Source organism: Ursus arctos, unplaced genomic scaffold (assembly GCF_023065955.2).
Source record: "Ursus arctos isolate Adak ecotype North America unplaced genomic scaffold, UrsArc2.0 scaffold_28, whole genome shotgun sequence".
Taxonomy (NCBI): domain Eukaryota; kingdom Metazoa; phylum Chordata; class Mammalia; order Carnivora; family Ursidae; genus Ursus; species Ursus arctos.
This window is the reverse complement of record NW_026622963.1, coordinates 33,353,059-33,368,996: the sequence shown is the minus strand read 5'-3', so window position 1 is coordinate 33,368,996 and position 15,938 is coordinate 33,353,059. Positions and strand designations below refer to the sequence as shown.

Genomic DNA, 15,938 nt, shown 5'->3' with positions numbered 1-15,938 from the left:
CCCAATGCGGGACTCGATCCCAGGACCCCAGGACCATGACCCAAACTGAAGACAGACGCTTAACTGACTGAGCCACAGGCGCCCTGTTTCAGGATTTTATATCCTGTCCCACTGACATACTTTTATTTCTTAGTATTTTTTTATTTTAATGACCAAGGCTTTGCAGTGAATTTTGATGCCTAGTCATTCCTTATCATTGTTTTTCTAAACATTCTTGGCAGAGTATTTTCATTGTTTATATTCTGTTAAGAACTTTGACTTTGTCAGTTTCATTTTTTAAAAAAAGTCCTATTGGAAACTTCAACACTTCTAGGTTTATTTTTTTTTTCCTTTAAAACTAGAGGCCATACACACAACAACAAGGATGGAACAGGAGAGGAAACAATAGCAAGGAACTTTTTGAAAAGAGGAAAGAGTATGGTAATTGACTTGGCAAGTCCAAGGAAGCCTCGTCCTGGGCCAGCAGTAGAGAAGGCTGCCAGCCCGGCTGCTGCACCACATGGAAGCCTCACGAGGCACAGAGCTGGCCCCACAGCCACTGGGTGTGGTGTGGGGCGGGCAGGGAAAGCTGCCTGAGCACCAGTTCCATCCCTAAGTCCTTTCCCCAGTTGCGGGTCCCTGGTCTGGGGGACAGCAGACATGGTTGGTGGTGCCCCCGCAGGGGGATCAGATGAACGTGTGCCTTGTGAGTGTTGTATCCTGACTTCCTAGCCCTTTGCCACCACTCCGCTCCCAAATTTCAGGTAGCTAGTCTTTTCGTCTTTTGTCGGGAGATTGTGAAATTTCTCTGGGAAATCTGAACAATCGAAGAGGAAGGAATAAAAAAGCCTAAAGGGATGAAGGGAGGATCCCCAGCAAGTAGCTAGGATTGCAGAGCTTCCAGTCGGCCTTTGATTCTTATGAATAAAAAACCAAGGATGATCAGTAATCTGAGGAAAGCCTCTAACATGGAAGATGGAGACCAAAACGAACAAACCATAAAAAGCAATGTAGAGGAAATAGAGACCATAAAAGAAAGAACAACAGTAAAACAAACAAGCCCCTGTCTTTAAGCCCCAGGGAAGTAAAACAAGAAAACGGTCTGCTAAATAAAAAAGAAAGATGGAACAAAGTGTTCTCTTAGAAATTAAAGACCTGAGAGAAAACTGGAAGGGGAAGGATAAGAAAATGAGGAGGTCTGGTACCTCAGCAGAAGCAGCTCCAAAAAGAAAGATTAGGGACAGGAAAACGGGGAAATTCTCAACTAAATTATTTGATAAAATTTTCCCAAACTGAAGGACTTGAGTTACTACATTGTAAGGGCTCACCAAGTGCCCCGCACGGGGATTGAACATAAGCCCCTATTCAAGTATGTTATCCTTACAGAAGAATATTCAGCCACTGATAAAAATGTAAAGAGTTATGGATAGTGCTGTTATGAAATTATGATATGTGTTTTTTTGCATATATGTGTATGCATTTCTGTACTGATACAATAAATAACAATAATAAGTAAGTAAATAATATAATGTCAAAGCGTTTTCCAAAGTAGCTAGAAATATGATTTCCATTTATATTAGTTTATAGCCAGTCGAAAGCTGAAAACAACTCAGATGTCCCATCTATAGGAGAATGCATAAATATGTCTATGAAATACTGTCCAGCAGTGAATATGAGCAAGCCTTTAGGACATGCAGCAACACAGGAGTTCACCAGCACTGTTGAATGAAAGAAGTCAGAAGGAATACATGTTGTATGATAGCCCCTGTGTAAACTCACAGACAGGCAGAACTAAACTGTGATGATAGGCTCAGGGTGGTGGCTCCCTTTGGAGAGAGGGTTTTGTCTGAAGGGGCATGAAGAGAGCATCTGGAGCTGGAAGTACTCCATTGCAGTATCTGGATGGTGGTTGGGTACGTGATACGTTCATTCTGAAAGTTCGTTAAACTGTACTCGTATCTTTTGTATACTTTTCTGTTTAAATGTTATATTAAGTTAAAAACAAAAGTTGTGAGCATGTTAGGTGGTTCCTGGAAAGGTATTTTGAAGTTAATGTTAACTGGAATTTAGCAGGACAAAACTGAAAACGCTGTAATAGTAAAAAGTTTTTGTATGTGTATACACGGAGGCTTGCGGAAAGGAGTGCTAGTAGTTGGTATTTCAATTTGTTATTTTTCTGTGTAAATTAGCACCTTGTAAAGGGAGAAAGAAAACCCCATGTGTTTGCTGCTGGTTGTATTGCTATGCTAAAAACAAGATTGTCCTGTCCTATACTGTGTCCTCTAAACTGGAATAGGTAGGGTGATTGCCTAAAGCTGGTAGTTTTTTGGTTTCTTTTGAGATTTATCATAAGGTAAGTAGCAACGTGACTGCCCCCCTTGACTTTCAGATGTGACATTTATGAAGATGTGACTATGTTCCTATTTCTTGATCTGTTTTTCTTTGTTTCCTAGGTTTTTGTGGAGACCCTGGATAAGTGTTTTGAAAATGTTTGTGAATTGGATTTGATCTTCCATATGGATAAGGTAAGGTACCTTCTCTCCCTGACCAGGGTTACTAGAACACTAAAGCCTAGGATATTTTTGTCTGCCTCTACACCTTTACGTTCTTTCTTGTGGCTTTTTACTCTGGAGTAGTCCCAGATGGGTTTCATTTAATAACTTCAGTTTGATAGTTTTGGGAGTGTTTTGCTGAGGTCTGTTACCAGTTTTAACACACACATGTGATTACTGGGCCTATGTCATGGTTCATCTTTTTACAGACAGACCTTGCTAGAGAGCAGTGATGTCACTATAATGACTGGCTGCCGCACCAATGGCGAGAGAAATTATTTTATGTTTGTAAAATGAGTTTCTTTGGCATAATCCAGTGTCAGTGAAGCTTCGGAAGAATCCAGATACAGGGTCTTTGACCTAGCTAGTGAAGTTTGTAATTTTCCTAAAGAGTAACAGAGTGACTCAGACATTTACAACATAGTTTGAGGTCAGGTAATATTCTGTAGGGAAGCAGACCGTTGGGCAGCATTGAAGTGATACAAAGTACATGTTCTCAGATTTGTGCTGCTAGCATCACTTTGACATGGCCTGTGTCCCCATGTGCCAACTTAAAGGTGGGAGATAGCCAGCAAGGGGATAGGAGCTGCCGCATGAATTTTATCCAGCTGGGCTCATGCAGTATCCAGTGCTGTTCACCTTAGGTGTGCTTGCTCCTCGTTTTCTTCAGCTGGTTGTTGTCACCATGCTCTATGGCCCTTGGAGAGAGTGAGTGATTGTTTAGGACACGACTCATTGCTAAGCCATGATCCTTCATTACTGTGTTTTCATCCTAACGAGGTCGTTGTTTTTAGATCCATCATTGCTAGCATTGCCATCTAGAGGACTTCTTGTCATTTTCCAATAGGATCTTCAGCTCTGTTAACTCTCCTGAGATTCTCAGATGACACTCTCCAGGCGAATGCAGTAAGTGCATTCTTAAGGTTGGATGTTGGAATGAGTGAAGTTTTCTCTCTCAACACCTAGCTTGGCGCTGAGGCTCCCTGAGCAGCCTGGTACAAGAGAATCACAGAAGCCCATTCTTGCCGGAGAGACTTGCCTTGGGGCTCTCTGATAGGCTTGAGGCATCCAGAGCTCACTGGTGTTTTTGAGGTGGTCACTCTCCCTTTTCATATGAAAGAATCTTAGAAACTTCAGAGACCTCTTCACCTCCTCTTTGTAAGCCTTTAGAGTTGCCTTTTTTAAATATTTATTTATTTATTTATCTATTTGATAGAGACAGCCAGCGAGAGAGGGAACACAAGCAGGGGGAGTGGGAGAGGAAGAAGCAGGCTACTAGCGGAGGAGCCTGATGTGGGGCTGGATCCCGAAACGCCAGGATCATGCCCTGAGCCGAAGGCAGACGCTTAACGACTGCGCCACCTAGGCGCCCCTAAAGTTGCTTTTAAGCATGTCAGTTGTTCAAGGCGCTGTCTGGTAATGTCCTTTAAGGAGAGCCATAGGTCAAACCCAGTGTCCCTCTCAGCTAGTGGGTGTGGCTTTAAAAGGAAATAAAAAACCATCAAGATGTTGTTCTTTCTCCTGTGTCTTATCTTTAAATAAGTTCCATAAAGTAGTTTGCTGCTGCTGCAGATTCCTTTTATGGTTTATAAAACTGTCTATTTTTAGTTGCTGATATGACATCAGGAAATTACCATCCCTATTTCCTGAGATCTTTGGAAAGTGATGGCGCAAGGAGCCAGGACCTCACCCTGCTCACCTTTACAGTGTCCGAAGGTGTCTTTCAGCAGGTGACTTTTTTTAGTTCCATCTCAGGCTTGTCTTTGCCCTCTTCTAGAGCTTAGAGCGTAGAACGGTTGCTAATTCAGGCCTGTCGTCTACTGATAAGTAGGCAAAGGGCCTGTCAGAAGACAATAGGAATGTCACCTTGAACTTGGTCCTTCTGGATTGAAGAAACCTCTCTACCCTGTCTCTCCGCCTCCTGGCTCCCCCTTTCTTCCTGGCTTAAATGAAAGTGTGTTTCATCCCATGTGTAGAGCCGGAACAACTTCCTGTCTCTCCCTGCCGTATACCACAGTGTCTCGGAGCTGTCTGTATATGTCCCTTCTGCTGTGGCTGCAGTCTCTCACAGAACCCAGCTGTTCCTTGCTTCTCCCGTTCTTTTAACTGGCATCTCATCTCCACTCTTGCATTTTTAAGGTGAACATCTTGAATGCGTGAGTGGTTTGCATCCAGTCTTGCATTTCTGCCTCATCTGTTCCCTTTCAGGTGCCCTGTTTACTGGTTTTCACTCTCACCCTAAAGGCGCTGATAATTTCCTAATCCCAATTGCCAGTATTACCTTCCGGAAGGTTTCTGCAGCATTCCATGCTACCGATCCTTCCGTGGAGTACTGCCGTTTTAGTTCTTTTTCCACCTTTGCTTCTGTTACATAGAACCCTCCTGGTCTTCTCTTATTCTCTTCTCACCTCTGTCACTAACTTATGTTGTCAGTCATCTCTCACCTCGCTCTTCTCACTCTCCTGTTTCTAGCCTAGATCTCATCCTTTTCTCTTACTTAAATTATCCTTTTCGGTAATTCCCAAACTTGTAATTTCTAGTCCAGTATGGCCTGAGTCCCATCTCTGTATTTCCCACTGCTGGATGGCATTTCTTCCTCCTTTCGTTCCAGCATCTTACTTCTTCCTGCCACTTCTTATCCAGAGCCAGATTCGGCTTGTGTCTGCTGAACACCGTTTCACCCTTCAGCCTCCCTTTTCCGCTGGCGCTGCCACCATCCTCTGGCAGGTACACTCAGCACCTCAAAACTTTGCCTCCCTCTTCTTTGCCACCAATAGCCAGTTGCTAAAACCTGTTGCTTCTCTGCGTAGACTCCTCATATCTGTTCTTACGTTCACCAATTGCTAACATTTGGCACACTTGCTTTTACATCTCTCCGTATACATATATAGTTTTCTTCTCAACCCATCCAGGTTAGTTGCAGACGTCATGACCTCTCGTCCCTAAATACTTCAGCAGACATCTCTTGAGAACAAGGACATTATCTTATATAATATGTTGTGCATAATTCTGTAATTAACCTAATAAATTAACCACAGCATAATTAACATGTTTGAAATCTAACACCAAAAAATACTGTTATTCAATATATAGTTCATATTTAAATTTTCCTCCCTTGCCCCAGTAATGTCCTTTGTATTTTTAATGCCGATTCCAGCTATGGGTCAAGCACTGTCTTTAGCTATGGTGCCTCTCAATTTCAGTTGTATCTGTCAGGTTTTCTGACCTTATTTCTTCCTTCTTGTTGACCTGCGTGTGGGAATTATTTTTCTTTTTCCCTAAATCACCCATTAGACTAACGGTTCCCTTGAGCACAGCCCAGTTTTGGTCCCTGTTACCAAGCCTTGACCCCCTGGCCCGGCATTCAAGGCTGTCTACAATTGTTACTATTCTGTCTTGGCCTTGCTTACCATTACTTCTTGCCAGATACCTCTGCTACACCCAGACTGGACCAGTCGTAGTCATGCTGTCGTTCCTGCTCAGAGCCTCTGCCTGAATTGCCTTTCACGTCTTTTTATAACTGAATCCAGCCTGTCATTCAGGTTCAGCTCGAATGCTACCACCCTAAAGCTTGCCCTCATCACCCTGGCCTATGATGATCTCTGTGGACCATATATAGTGCTGTTTCTGGCAGTATGTACCTTAGTTTATATAAGTTTGTATGTTTTCCGTACTTGATTAGACCATCCTTATCTTTGTGTTTCCCCTGTCTCCCTCACTGAATCCAGCGTGGTCCCTGAGTGAGGTAGTCTTCACCCGAGTAGTTCCAAAGATTCCCAGGTAATTAGACTCATCAGGTTGTTCCATGATTTAAACTGCTGCAGGCTGTGTAAAGTCTGATTTTACAGCCTCTCGGGTAGTCTTCAATCCAGACTGGGCCATTTGGAGCTTATCTTGCCTGGGGCAGTTGGTTCCCTTTTGCTTTCAGAAATCCCCAAATAGGTCAATGTCAGGACTAAGTTGGGTGTTGATGTTAATTATGATGAATTAAGTTTTGTTCAAAGAAAACCATGTGGGCAGCATAACATTTTGATCTGCCAGCGGCTCATCAGCAAAGCTGGATTTGGCACTGGGTTGGGCTTTCAAGATTTGGTCATCAGAGTCACAATTCAGTGGCTGTGTCAAGGAAATTTATCCAGCCTTTTTATAGACTTCAGTTTGCAGTGGGCTATCTCAGGAGAGTTGGAACATAATGCTTCTGGGCGAGTCTGAGGCCAAGAAACCTCAGAGTATGGAATTTAAAAATCTCTTGCTAAGTATAGACTGCTGAAATGGGAAAATGCTGAGGGCTCAAAATTGGAGTGAACTGGTGAGCCCAAGATGAAAGGATCATAAAACGTAATAAAGGACTAATAAAGGACGGTGCTTATTTAATGTCCCTTCTGGGAACAGAGCTTGTGATAACAGCTCATTAAGGCTCTCCACACCCTGATGACGTAAGGCCCTCCACACCCTAGTGACGTTGAAGCAGGTATCCTGATTGCTGGTCTCCAAGAATGGAAAAAAGAGTGAGGGACGCATACTTTGTATGTTTTTAGTGATGAAGAAGTTGCTGTTTTGGCACAGAAGAATAAGACATTCAGTTTGAGTTTTAGTGCTTGGGAAGGGGCTGACCAGCCCTTTGCTACTTGTGTCTGTCTGGCTATGCCTAAGAGAGAGGAGGGGAGCCTAGGCCAACCTTTGGTCCCATTGCATTCTGAGCCCGTCTCTGCTGATGCTTGATGATAAGAATTTTGTGGCAGAGTATGTTTCAGAGGCCAATGTCTTATCCTTTCAGAACGACTGACAGAGACTGGCAATGATGATTTCTTAAATTTCTAACATCTTTGTTTAAAAAGAAAAAAAAGCTGAGACTGCTCCAAACCACTCGTAATGTCTGCTACACTACTTCACGTTCCTTACTTGAACTTTGCACTGCCTCATTGTCTGCGACTTGAAATTGCAGAGAGCCTGTTTACTTTGTTTAATCATTCCATATTAATGGTTAAGGGCATTAGGATGACAGCGTATACAACACAGCAAAATCTGAACTTGAGAGCTGTTTGTTACCCTGCCTTTTCAGTAAAACCCAGTGTTTGTCAAGATTGTAATCAGTAGTAAAGCTGATTACTAATGATATTACTTGGATATGTTGCAGATAAAACACATTATATATTACTTTGTTGATTTGTAGGTGCCCTACAAGGCTGGAATTGAGATCAGTTCTACTGTTCTTGCTGCTGTCCTTTATGATGCAAGAGAGGGTTGGCCTATTCTGAGGCAAAACCCAGAATTTCTTGATCCCTAGTTGAGAACCCTTTGTCTGGCTTGATGTTTATGTCAATCTAGGAAGACGAGGTAATGCATAACTCCAAAATTCTAGTAGCTTAGATAGTGACAGGGTTTATTTCTCACTCATGCTGTGTGGCCGTCGTGGTGCCTCTGTTCACGATAGTCACTCCGGTGTTCAGGCTGATGAAGTCCTCCTCGACATGTACTTCCAGCTGGACACTTGTGCCCTGGCTCTGGAAGTGCCACACAGTATTCACTGTACTCACATTTCATTGGTCCGGGCAAGTCACCTGCCCACACCTAAGTGGCTGGGGAAGTGCCTTCCTGCCATGTGCTGAGGACTGGGGGGAACCTGAAATAGTTTTGAATGTTACTGATGACTACCATACTTTTTTCATTTATTTTCTTAGAGGAAAAGCTGACATTTGCTTCAGGATCAGTTTACAGGCAGGAACCAAGAGGTTTTGGTATTCAAAGATAGAGGAATGCTTGTTAAAGAGGGAAACATGGTTGACTCTTAGAAAAAGGCATCTGTGTAGCAGCTTTTCAGTTTCTCTACCAGAATTTATGACATTCCTATCCTGTACCTCTCACGTGAATTTAAGGTGATTTAGGAAATTAAAATTCCTTAACAGAATAAATGGCTTCCGTATCTGTGAGACAGATACCTCCTTCCTTATAGAGGCTTTCCTCAAGTCATCTGTCCTTACCTTGGCTCTCTGACCTTAAGTACTAATGTCTGTTGAGAATGTTGGTTTGTTTGTTTTATATAATCTTTTTTTTTTTAAGATTTTATTTGTTTATTTGAGAGAGAGAGAGAGACAGCCAACGAGAGAGGGAACACAAGCAAGGGGAGTGGGAGAGGAAGAAGCAGGCTCCCAGCAGAGGAGCCTGATGTGGGGCTCGATCCCATAACGCCAGGATCACTCCCTGAGCCGAAGGCAGACGCTTAACGACTGAGCCACCCAGGCGCCCTAGAGAATGTTTTTTGTCTTCTTCCCCCTCTGATTATCAGATGAGTAACAAACATTTATTAGTGAGAAGGACCCTGTGCTAGGTGTGGAGATACAAAGATGGAAAAGACAAATGCCCTGCCCTCAAGAAGCTGATAGTCCAGCTAGAAGGGTGGGTCCCCTAGAGATGTTCCTTGGCCTTGGAGTAAGCAGCATTTTTGGAAAAGATGCCATAAGTTGAGTGTGATTTCTTGGTAGGCATGGTGTTATATGAGGGGGCTCTCGTCTTGCACTACTGTTCATAGAAGTGAGCACAAGCACTGCATTTAGTCACATAAATACAGTATATCTGCATATTGTATTTTGTAAAACCAAAGTGTATATGAATTATTTCTATAGAATAATAGAGTACCTAATCATGAGTTCCTTGATTTAGTGATACGTGATCAGTGGTGGAGAAAGAAAAGTGGGACTTCGAAGAGGTGGCTCTTTCTGAGGCGAGGCTCTGCAGTGGAAGTGGCCAGGGTAGATGGCAGCCCACCTGCGCTCTGGCTGGGCATCTGGGGTCCTAGACGTGGGAGCATGTTAGACAGCCTACTGAGCGCAGCGGCCCTTGCTGAGTCATAACAACACGGTGAGGCTGGCCAAGTACCACAGGTGTGGCGGCCCAAAGTCAAGTAACTGGGGAAAAACCCTAGCAGTGCGCGGTGGATCAGTGCTGCCAGAGAGGAGCAATGAAGGCTGTATAAATTCCTGAGCAGAGCACTCATCAAGGGGAGGGGCAGTCGTGGAAAGAGAAATTAATATTGATTGGGCAGCTGCTGGTGCCAGGCATTGCGCTAGGAACTTTATGCCCAGTCATCTTTTGTAAAGGAGTTGGTTATATTCCTGTATAACAGATCAGCGAGCCGACGCTGAAATGCCCGGAACATTAAAAACCCACATTTTTTGCATTAAAGCTCAGATCTCAGAATTTGAGAGTTTTAAAGCATGAATATTATGATAGATATGTGGACATTTACAGAATGTTTCCATTTTTAATTCCAAAACCAGAATTCTAGGAGACAAAGCTGTAGGAAGTGAAAGTATGGCAGAGGGTGTGGGGGAATGTGTGAACATTAGGGGAGACTTGGAACCTCCCGTAAACGCAGCTCCAGCTACAAAGAGTCAGCCAGTGCAGGCGTTATCAACATTTTGGGTAGTGCAGGTTTTCATTGAACTGCTGGTATGTAGCATCCCTGACCCCCTTGACTAAATGCCAACAGGGCCCCTGCCTGACCCATGTGCAGATGCCCTCTGAGGTGGGAGCACAGTGTGAAAGAGTGAAGGGTGAGCGTGCTGTGGAGAGCCTCGTCCTCTGTGGTGCTGAGTCCAGTGCACATTTCCAGGGACCTTCTCACCAAGCCATTTCCACACTTCCTCCTCCTTAGAGCAATCTTTGTTCCTAGTTCCATCGCACACGTTCACCTGGTCTTTTATCTACCTTTCTGGCCATTCCATCTGGCCTTTTAGGCTTCTTATCTTGTAGTTTAGTCCCTCTTCTCTTTTCTTTTAGGTGCTCTCTTCTTAGGAAATCTCATACAGTCATCTGTCTGCTGGTGACTTCTAAATTACCAACTGAACTCACTTCAGTTCAAACTGACTTATGTCCAAAACTGAATCTCTAGCCCTCTGCATCTCCAGACTGACAATTCTGACTCACCCTTCAAGGAAGTTAGTCTTCAAAAAACCTCCCTGACATTCCTCTCCCTGCCCATAGATGGAAATAAGTATACTCACCTTGTTCCCCCCCAGCACCCCTCAACTAGGTTTGCCATTGCCTTTAACATAGTGTGGTGTTTTTGCTTATTTACCTAATTACGAGCATGGACTCCAGAGCCTGCATGCCTGGGCTTGAATCCTGGTTCTGCCACATAGGAATTGTATGACTTTTGCCTTAGGAACTTACATGTGGACAGGGAATCATGAGTGACCTAGCTCTTGTTTGTTTGTGCCTTGCCCACCTCATACCATTAAGGTGGGGATCAGACTGTCGCATTCACCGCTGTGAATCTGGTTAACACAATACTTAGTACATTCTGGTTACTCAATTATTGTTGAATTCATTTATCCATCCACTATTCTAGGTGCTTGGGAAAGTTAATAAAACATTCCTATCTTCATGAACCGTATATCTGGTAGGGTAAGCTAAAATGTACGTCAGGTGGTGATAAGTACAGGGGAGAAAATAGAGCAGGTAAGGGTTGGGTATGTCGGGTGGCTTGGGAAGGCATCTCTGATAAGGTGGCATGAGAGCAAATAATTGAAAGAAGTAGAAGTGAGCAAGATGTGGTTTTCTCGACAGGAGCATTCTAGGTAGATAGAATAGCAGGTACAAAGACCTGGAGGCCAATATGGCTGGATGGAAGTGACAAAGGTGGGAGGTACAGTTGACCCTTGAACAACACAGTTTTGACTGTGTGGGCCCACTTATATGCGAGTTTTGTTTTTTTAATAAATACAGTCTGGTACTATACGTGTATTTTTTCTTCCTTATAATTTTCTTAATGTTTTATTTTCTCTGGCTTTATTGTAAGAATACACTATAGAATACATATAACACACAAAATATGTGTTACCTGACTGTCGGTATTATCGGTAAGGCTTCCAGTTAACAGTAGGCTATTAGGAGTTGAGTTTTGGGGAAGTCAGAAGTTCCATGCAGATTTTTGACTACGTGTGTGTGTGGGGGGGGTAGGTCAGTGCCCCTAACTCCCAAGTCATTCAGGGGTCCTCTGTAATAGGAGTTGAGGTTGTGGTGGGGAAGAAGATCAGGTAATTGTTACAGAAGAAATTAGTAAGAGTTACTGCCTCTGGGGAGGGGAACTATGTAAGTGTAGGGACTAACTTTTGAGAAGTGTTGTACCCTGTGCGTGTAATGCCTGTTTATCACTTGGGGTCTTAAGGCCCACTGCACTGAAGAGTACAGGCAGTTCTCTCTCTCTACGAGCTTTATTGCCTAGCACGGTAAACAGTTAAATCGCTCTCTGCTGCTCTAAGGCAAAGTCTGAGCTTGAAGCCAGATAAATTGATGGATGGTCTGCAAACTAGCCCTTTACCCCAGCCTAGGAACTATCATTTACTATGCCCAGAGCACCAGTGGGGAGGGCCAACGGAGTGTGTGCAGAGCAAGGGTAATGGCCCAGAGTGTGCCTTAGGATATGTTTATGAGTCTGAAGGCAGATGGATCTGCAGGCTTCGTGAAAACAATATACTACATTTAATTCTCAGTTGTGAAATCTTCATGGCCTTATCTGCTTATGACCTCAAGAATTAAGGTTCACATTCTGTGGAGAAGAAATTATCGAACCCATTTGTGACGTTAGCCAGGTCTGTACCATGGGTACCATAAGATATTTTCAGCAGCTGTGGCAGAGGCCTGCCTGGGCCCACCCCTGCTGGTCTGCCTGTTGAGACTGCTGAAGAAAAGTCATCCTGTCAAAGCCAGGAGCTGAGCACTTCCCTCTTTTTTGCACAGTCACTACATAAGTGCGGCCCTTTAGATTTTCAGAATCCGCATACCTGAATTTACCCTGTATGTATCACGTTTAATGATGTTGGTTATGGAAACCTCAGGAGAGGAATGGAAGGTCTCTCCTGACTGGGCCCAACCTCTTGGACTTTAAGACTGCTGCCCCTTTTCCTGCCTAGAGGGTGAGAGAAATGGGTATGTGCCCCATCTTGTACAACAGGGATGATACCATACTTCATTGACTCTCAGTCCCCCATTTTTGGTAATATTTTTTATTTTACCATCTCAAGTCAAGATTTGTCTTACATCACTGGCATTTCATAGTTTAATTGGCAACATTTTTCTCTTTTAGTGGTACATAAATGAATGGTGTTTTATAATCAGTGGAGTGCAGTAACTTGGCTTTGGTGAAGTACAGTAACAGCCACCACTCGTGGTTGTTTTGCAGATTGGAGTTAGGGAGTAATTGCCAAGCTCAATAAATGGTGATCTTGTCTTTATTTTTACTTTTTTTCCCACTGTTCTCTCTGGCTCTGATATTACTCCCTTAAATCCATTCTTTACACACTTGCCTAATGATATTAAAAATGTGTTTTCACTGTCTCTCTCCCTTGTTTGAATTATTCAGTGGCTCTGTATCCTACACAGCAGCGATTCTTAGAGAGAAGGAGGACATGCCTCGCTCCTTGCCCTGCCTCCTGAGAACCCTTACAAATATGAAATGACAACTGAGTGGTTGAGGAAGTGTGTCATACAAATGAATTTTCATGAGTGTAGAAAGAGTTGGGGACCAGTGCCAAAGGAGTGGCGCTGAGTCCCCTTCACATTGTTTACAAAGACCTCTGACATCTGTCCCAGCCTGCCTCTCTAGGCTCATCTCTCACCATTTCCTGCCTTGAACTTTATGCTACAGCAATACTGAGTTATTGATATAAATTGTCTTTAGGGATATCATAGCTTCATAAGTTTTTGACCCAGTTCATAAAGAGGGTGGAGCAGGGCCCACAGCCGTCCCAGGAGTAGTGCTTTAGAAGGAACGGGAATTTCATCTTGTTAGAAACAGGTTTGTGGATCAGAGCATGGCATTCGGAATTTTTTCTTGATGGTCAAATAAATTGTTATTCCCTTACCTGACTGCCCGCCATTTGGTCAGATTAAGAAGAGTGAGAGAATCCCAGAGTGGAGGGCAGGGACTTATGCTTTGCTGCTTCACTGGGCAGAGGTAAGGCCAGGGGATGGAGGTGGTTCCAAGCATATTGCAGCTCAGAACAATGAAGAACGTTCTGACAGTTACTGCTGATCACAGTAGACTGGGCAGCTTCAGAGTGCAGTGAGCTCTCTCTACTTAGGTGACGGATCTATTCTGTCTCAAGAGCTAAAGAATAAATTCCTGCATCAGGAAGGAGGTTGGACAAGATGACTTTGATTATAATTACTCCATTAACTAGTATTCATCAAGTACTTATTTACATTTCAGGCACATGATAGCTAAGTGCTTGAAATACAATGTCTCATTTATTTCCTGCATCATCTTATTGTGTCTTCAGACTAGGCCTATCAGAAGAGAACTCTAGTTCTCCCCATTTTACAGAAGAAACTGAGCTTAGAGATAGGAAACCTCAGTTTCCCTAAGGCCACACAATTTTGATAAGTAGCAGAGACAGAATTCAGACCGTGAACTTGCTGATTCCGGAGCCTACGCTCTCCACATGCTGCCCTTAGTGTCCACTCCTGCTCTGGCATCCTCAGTGCCGAAAGACGTATATCTGGGTCATGTTTTGTTAGCAGATAACCAATCAGAGAGAGGGTAAAACTCAAGAGGACAAGGCCTGGGTCATTTTCTTTACCCAGTACTGTGCTTAGCATTTGCAAAATACTGGAGATAGGCAGGAAATGAAGGAGGATGAAACAATAGATGAATAAGAAAAAGTCCTGCTGGGACCTCTAAAAATTTACTTCACAGAACACTCCAACTTACAATAGGCATTGTTTGGGAAAAAGAAAAAAAATTAAGAAGTAAGGAATAATATGCAATGAGCACGCCTTGCTGCGGTCAGCTGCGCACATTCAGTGTCAGACGTGAAGCCAGCAAGTGAGGAATCCTTTTATTAAAGAATTGTTAGCAGAGCATGGAGAATAGTTCATGAGTTGCAGAGCGATGTGCGGTCCCCTCTGCCCAGATGCCTTCTCCATTTACCAGTTCGAGACCCACCTTCCTCGGAACTCCCATAGCATTTTGTACTTGGGTCATAGTACTATCACAGCCTTCCTTTTATTACCGTTAATTTTGTACATGCTTTATCTTCCTTAACTTGATTCTAAGCCCTTTGAGGACAGGGTTCACATCTTATCTTCATTTCCTCCTTCCAGCTCTTTTTTTTTTTTTTAAGATTTTATTTATTTATTTGACAGAGATAGAGACAGCCAGCGAGAGAGGGAACACAAGCAGGGGGAGTGGGAGAGGAAGAAGCAGGCTCATAGCGGAGGAGCCTGATGTGGGGCTCGATCCCATAACGCCGGATCCTCACGCCCTGAGCTGAAGGCAGACGCTTAACCGCTGTGCCACCCAGGTGCCCCTCCTCCTTCCAGCTCTTACCATTCTGTGATGTTAAGCATATTTGAAAACAGATACTGTTACAGGTCGCATCCTTTTGGTGAAAATGAGTGAATGCCTTGAACCTAACACATCATGTTGTGTGTAGGGAGTACAGTGGGCTCCCATGTACATATTTGGCTGATACAGATTCAGCTTTCACCATTTGGAAAAAAGATGGAGAATCACAATTCCAAATACAGAATGATTCCACTTACAATTTTACTCAGTTTGTGTGTGCCTGGAGTGAGTGTGAAATGGGCTCTCCTTTGTCTCTGCTCTTTCATGCCTATCATGTGTCTCATAAGCATCTTCTGGTGCTTGGAGTGATTTTAATGCTTAAAGATGCAGTACAGCTTTTCAGGCTGTGTCCCCTAACCAAGCCGGCCACTTCAGCATTGTCGTCGGTGGAGGAAGACCACAGACGATGTAAGGGATGTGCGGCTATGCATGTTTCCATCTCTTCTGGTGGCTTACAACTTAAACTGATGTGAGATTCCATTGGACTCGTTCCTGTTTCATTGAAAGAACGTGTGATCATATGAATGTAAAAAAGAAGGAAAATCAAGGGAAAGGGATTGAGGTTTGTGGAGTTACGTAACAAGAAGACATCTGGAGAAAATGGTGCAAATGTCTTATCTCCGTCTGAAGGTTAAGGGAGGTCATAAGTGTAGTTCAGGAGACACTCATAACAAGGAAAAGAGAAAAATAGAACTTTACAAAGCAGGTTGTTTCTTTGCCTGCTTTCTTTAACAGCTGCTTGGGACCAGACAGCTCTGTGGCTGTGCTCCTGGGGCATCTTGGAGTCAGAGTGCATTCACTGACGGATATTAACATCGAGCCCCGAAGAAGAAGCTAAATTGTGTTCACTATATTCTGTTTTAGAAGTTATAGGAATGTGAAGTATACTTTTTTTGTGTTTTTCTTACCATTCTATACCCAGCTTATTTTCCACCTAGTAATTTAGCATCAACAGTTTTGTTACATAATATTTCTCTACAGCATAATTTTTTGGGGCAGTGCAGATACCTTGGAGTAACAAAATAGTAAATAGTCCAATGCCTCACTGCTGTCCCTTG

The 15,938-nt window shown here is 43.4% G+C and overlaps 1 protein-coding gene across 2 annotated transcripts in view; it reads left to right on the top strand.

The window, feature by feature from the left end:
• Window positions 1-15,938, top strand: part of AP3S2 (adaptor related protein complex 3 subunit sigma 2) — a 50,737-nt gene that overhangs the window by 16,393 nt on the left and 18,406 nt on the right. For both annotated transcript variants that reach the window (XM_057303641.1, XM_026510475.4), the window contains exon 4: window positions 2,433-2,504. In XM_057303641.1, coding sequence (XP_057159624.1) covers window positions 2,433-2,504 — 72 coding nt within the window. The remainder of the gene's footprint in view (window positions 1-2,432; window positions 2,505-15,938) is intronic.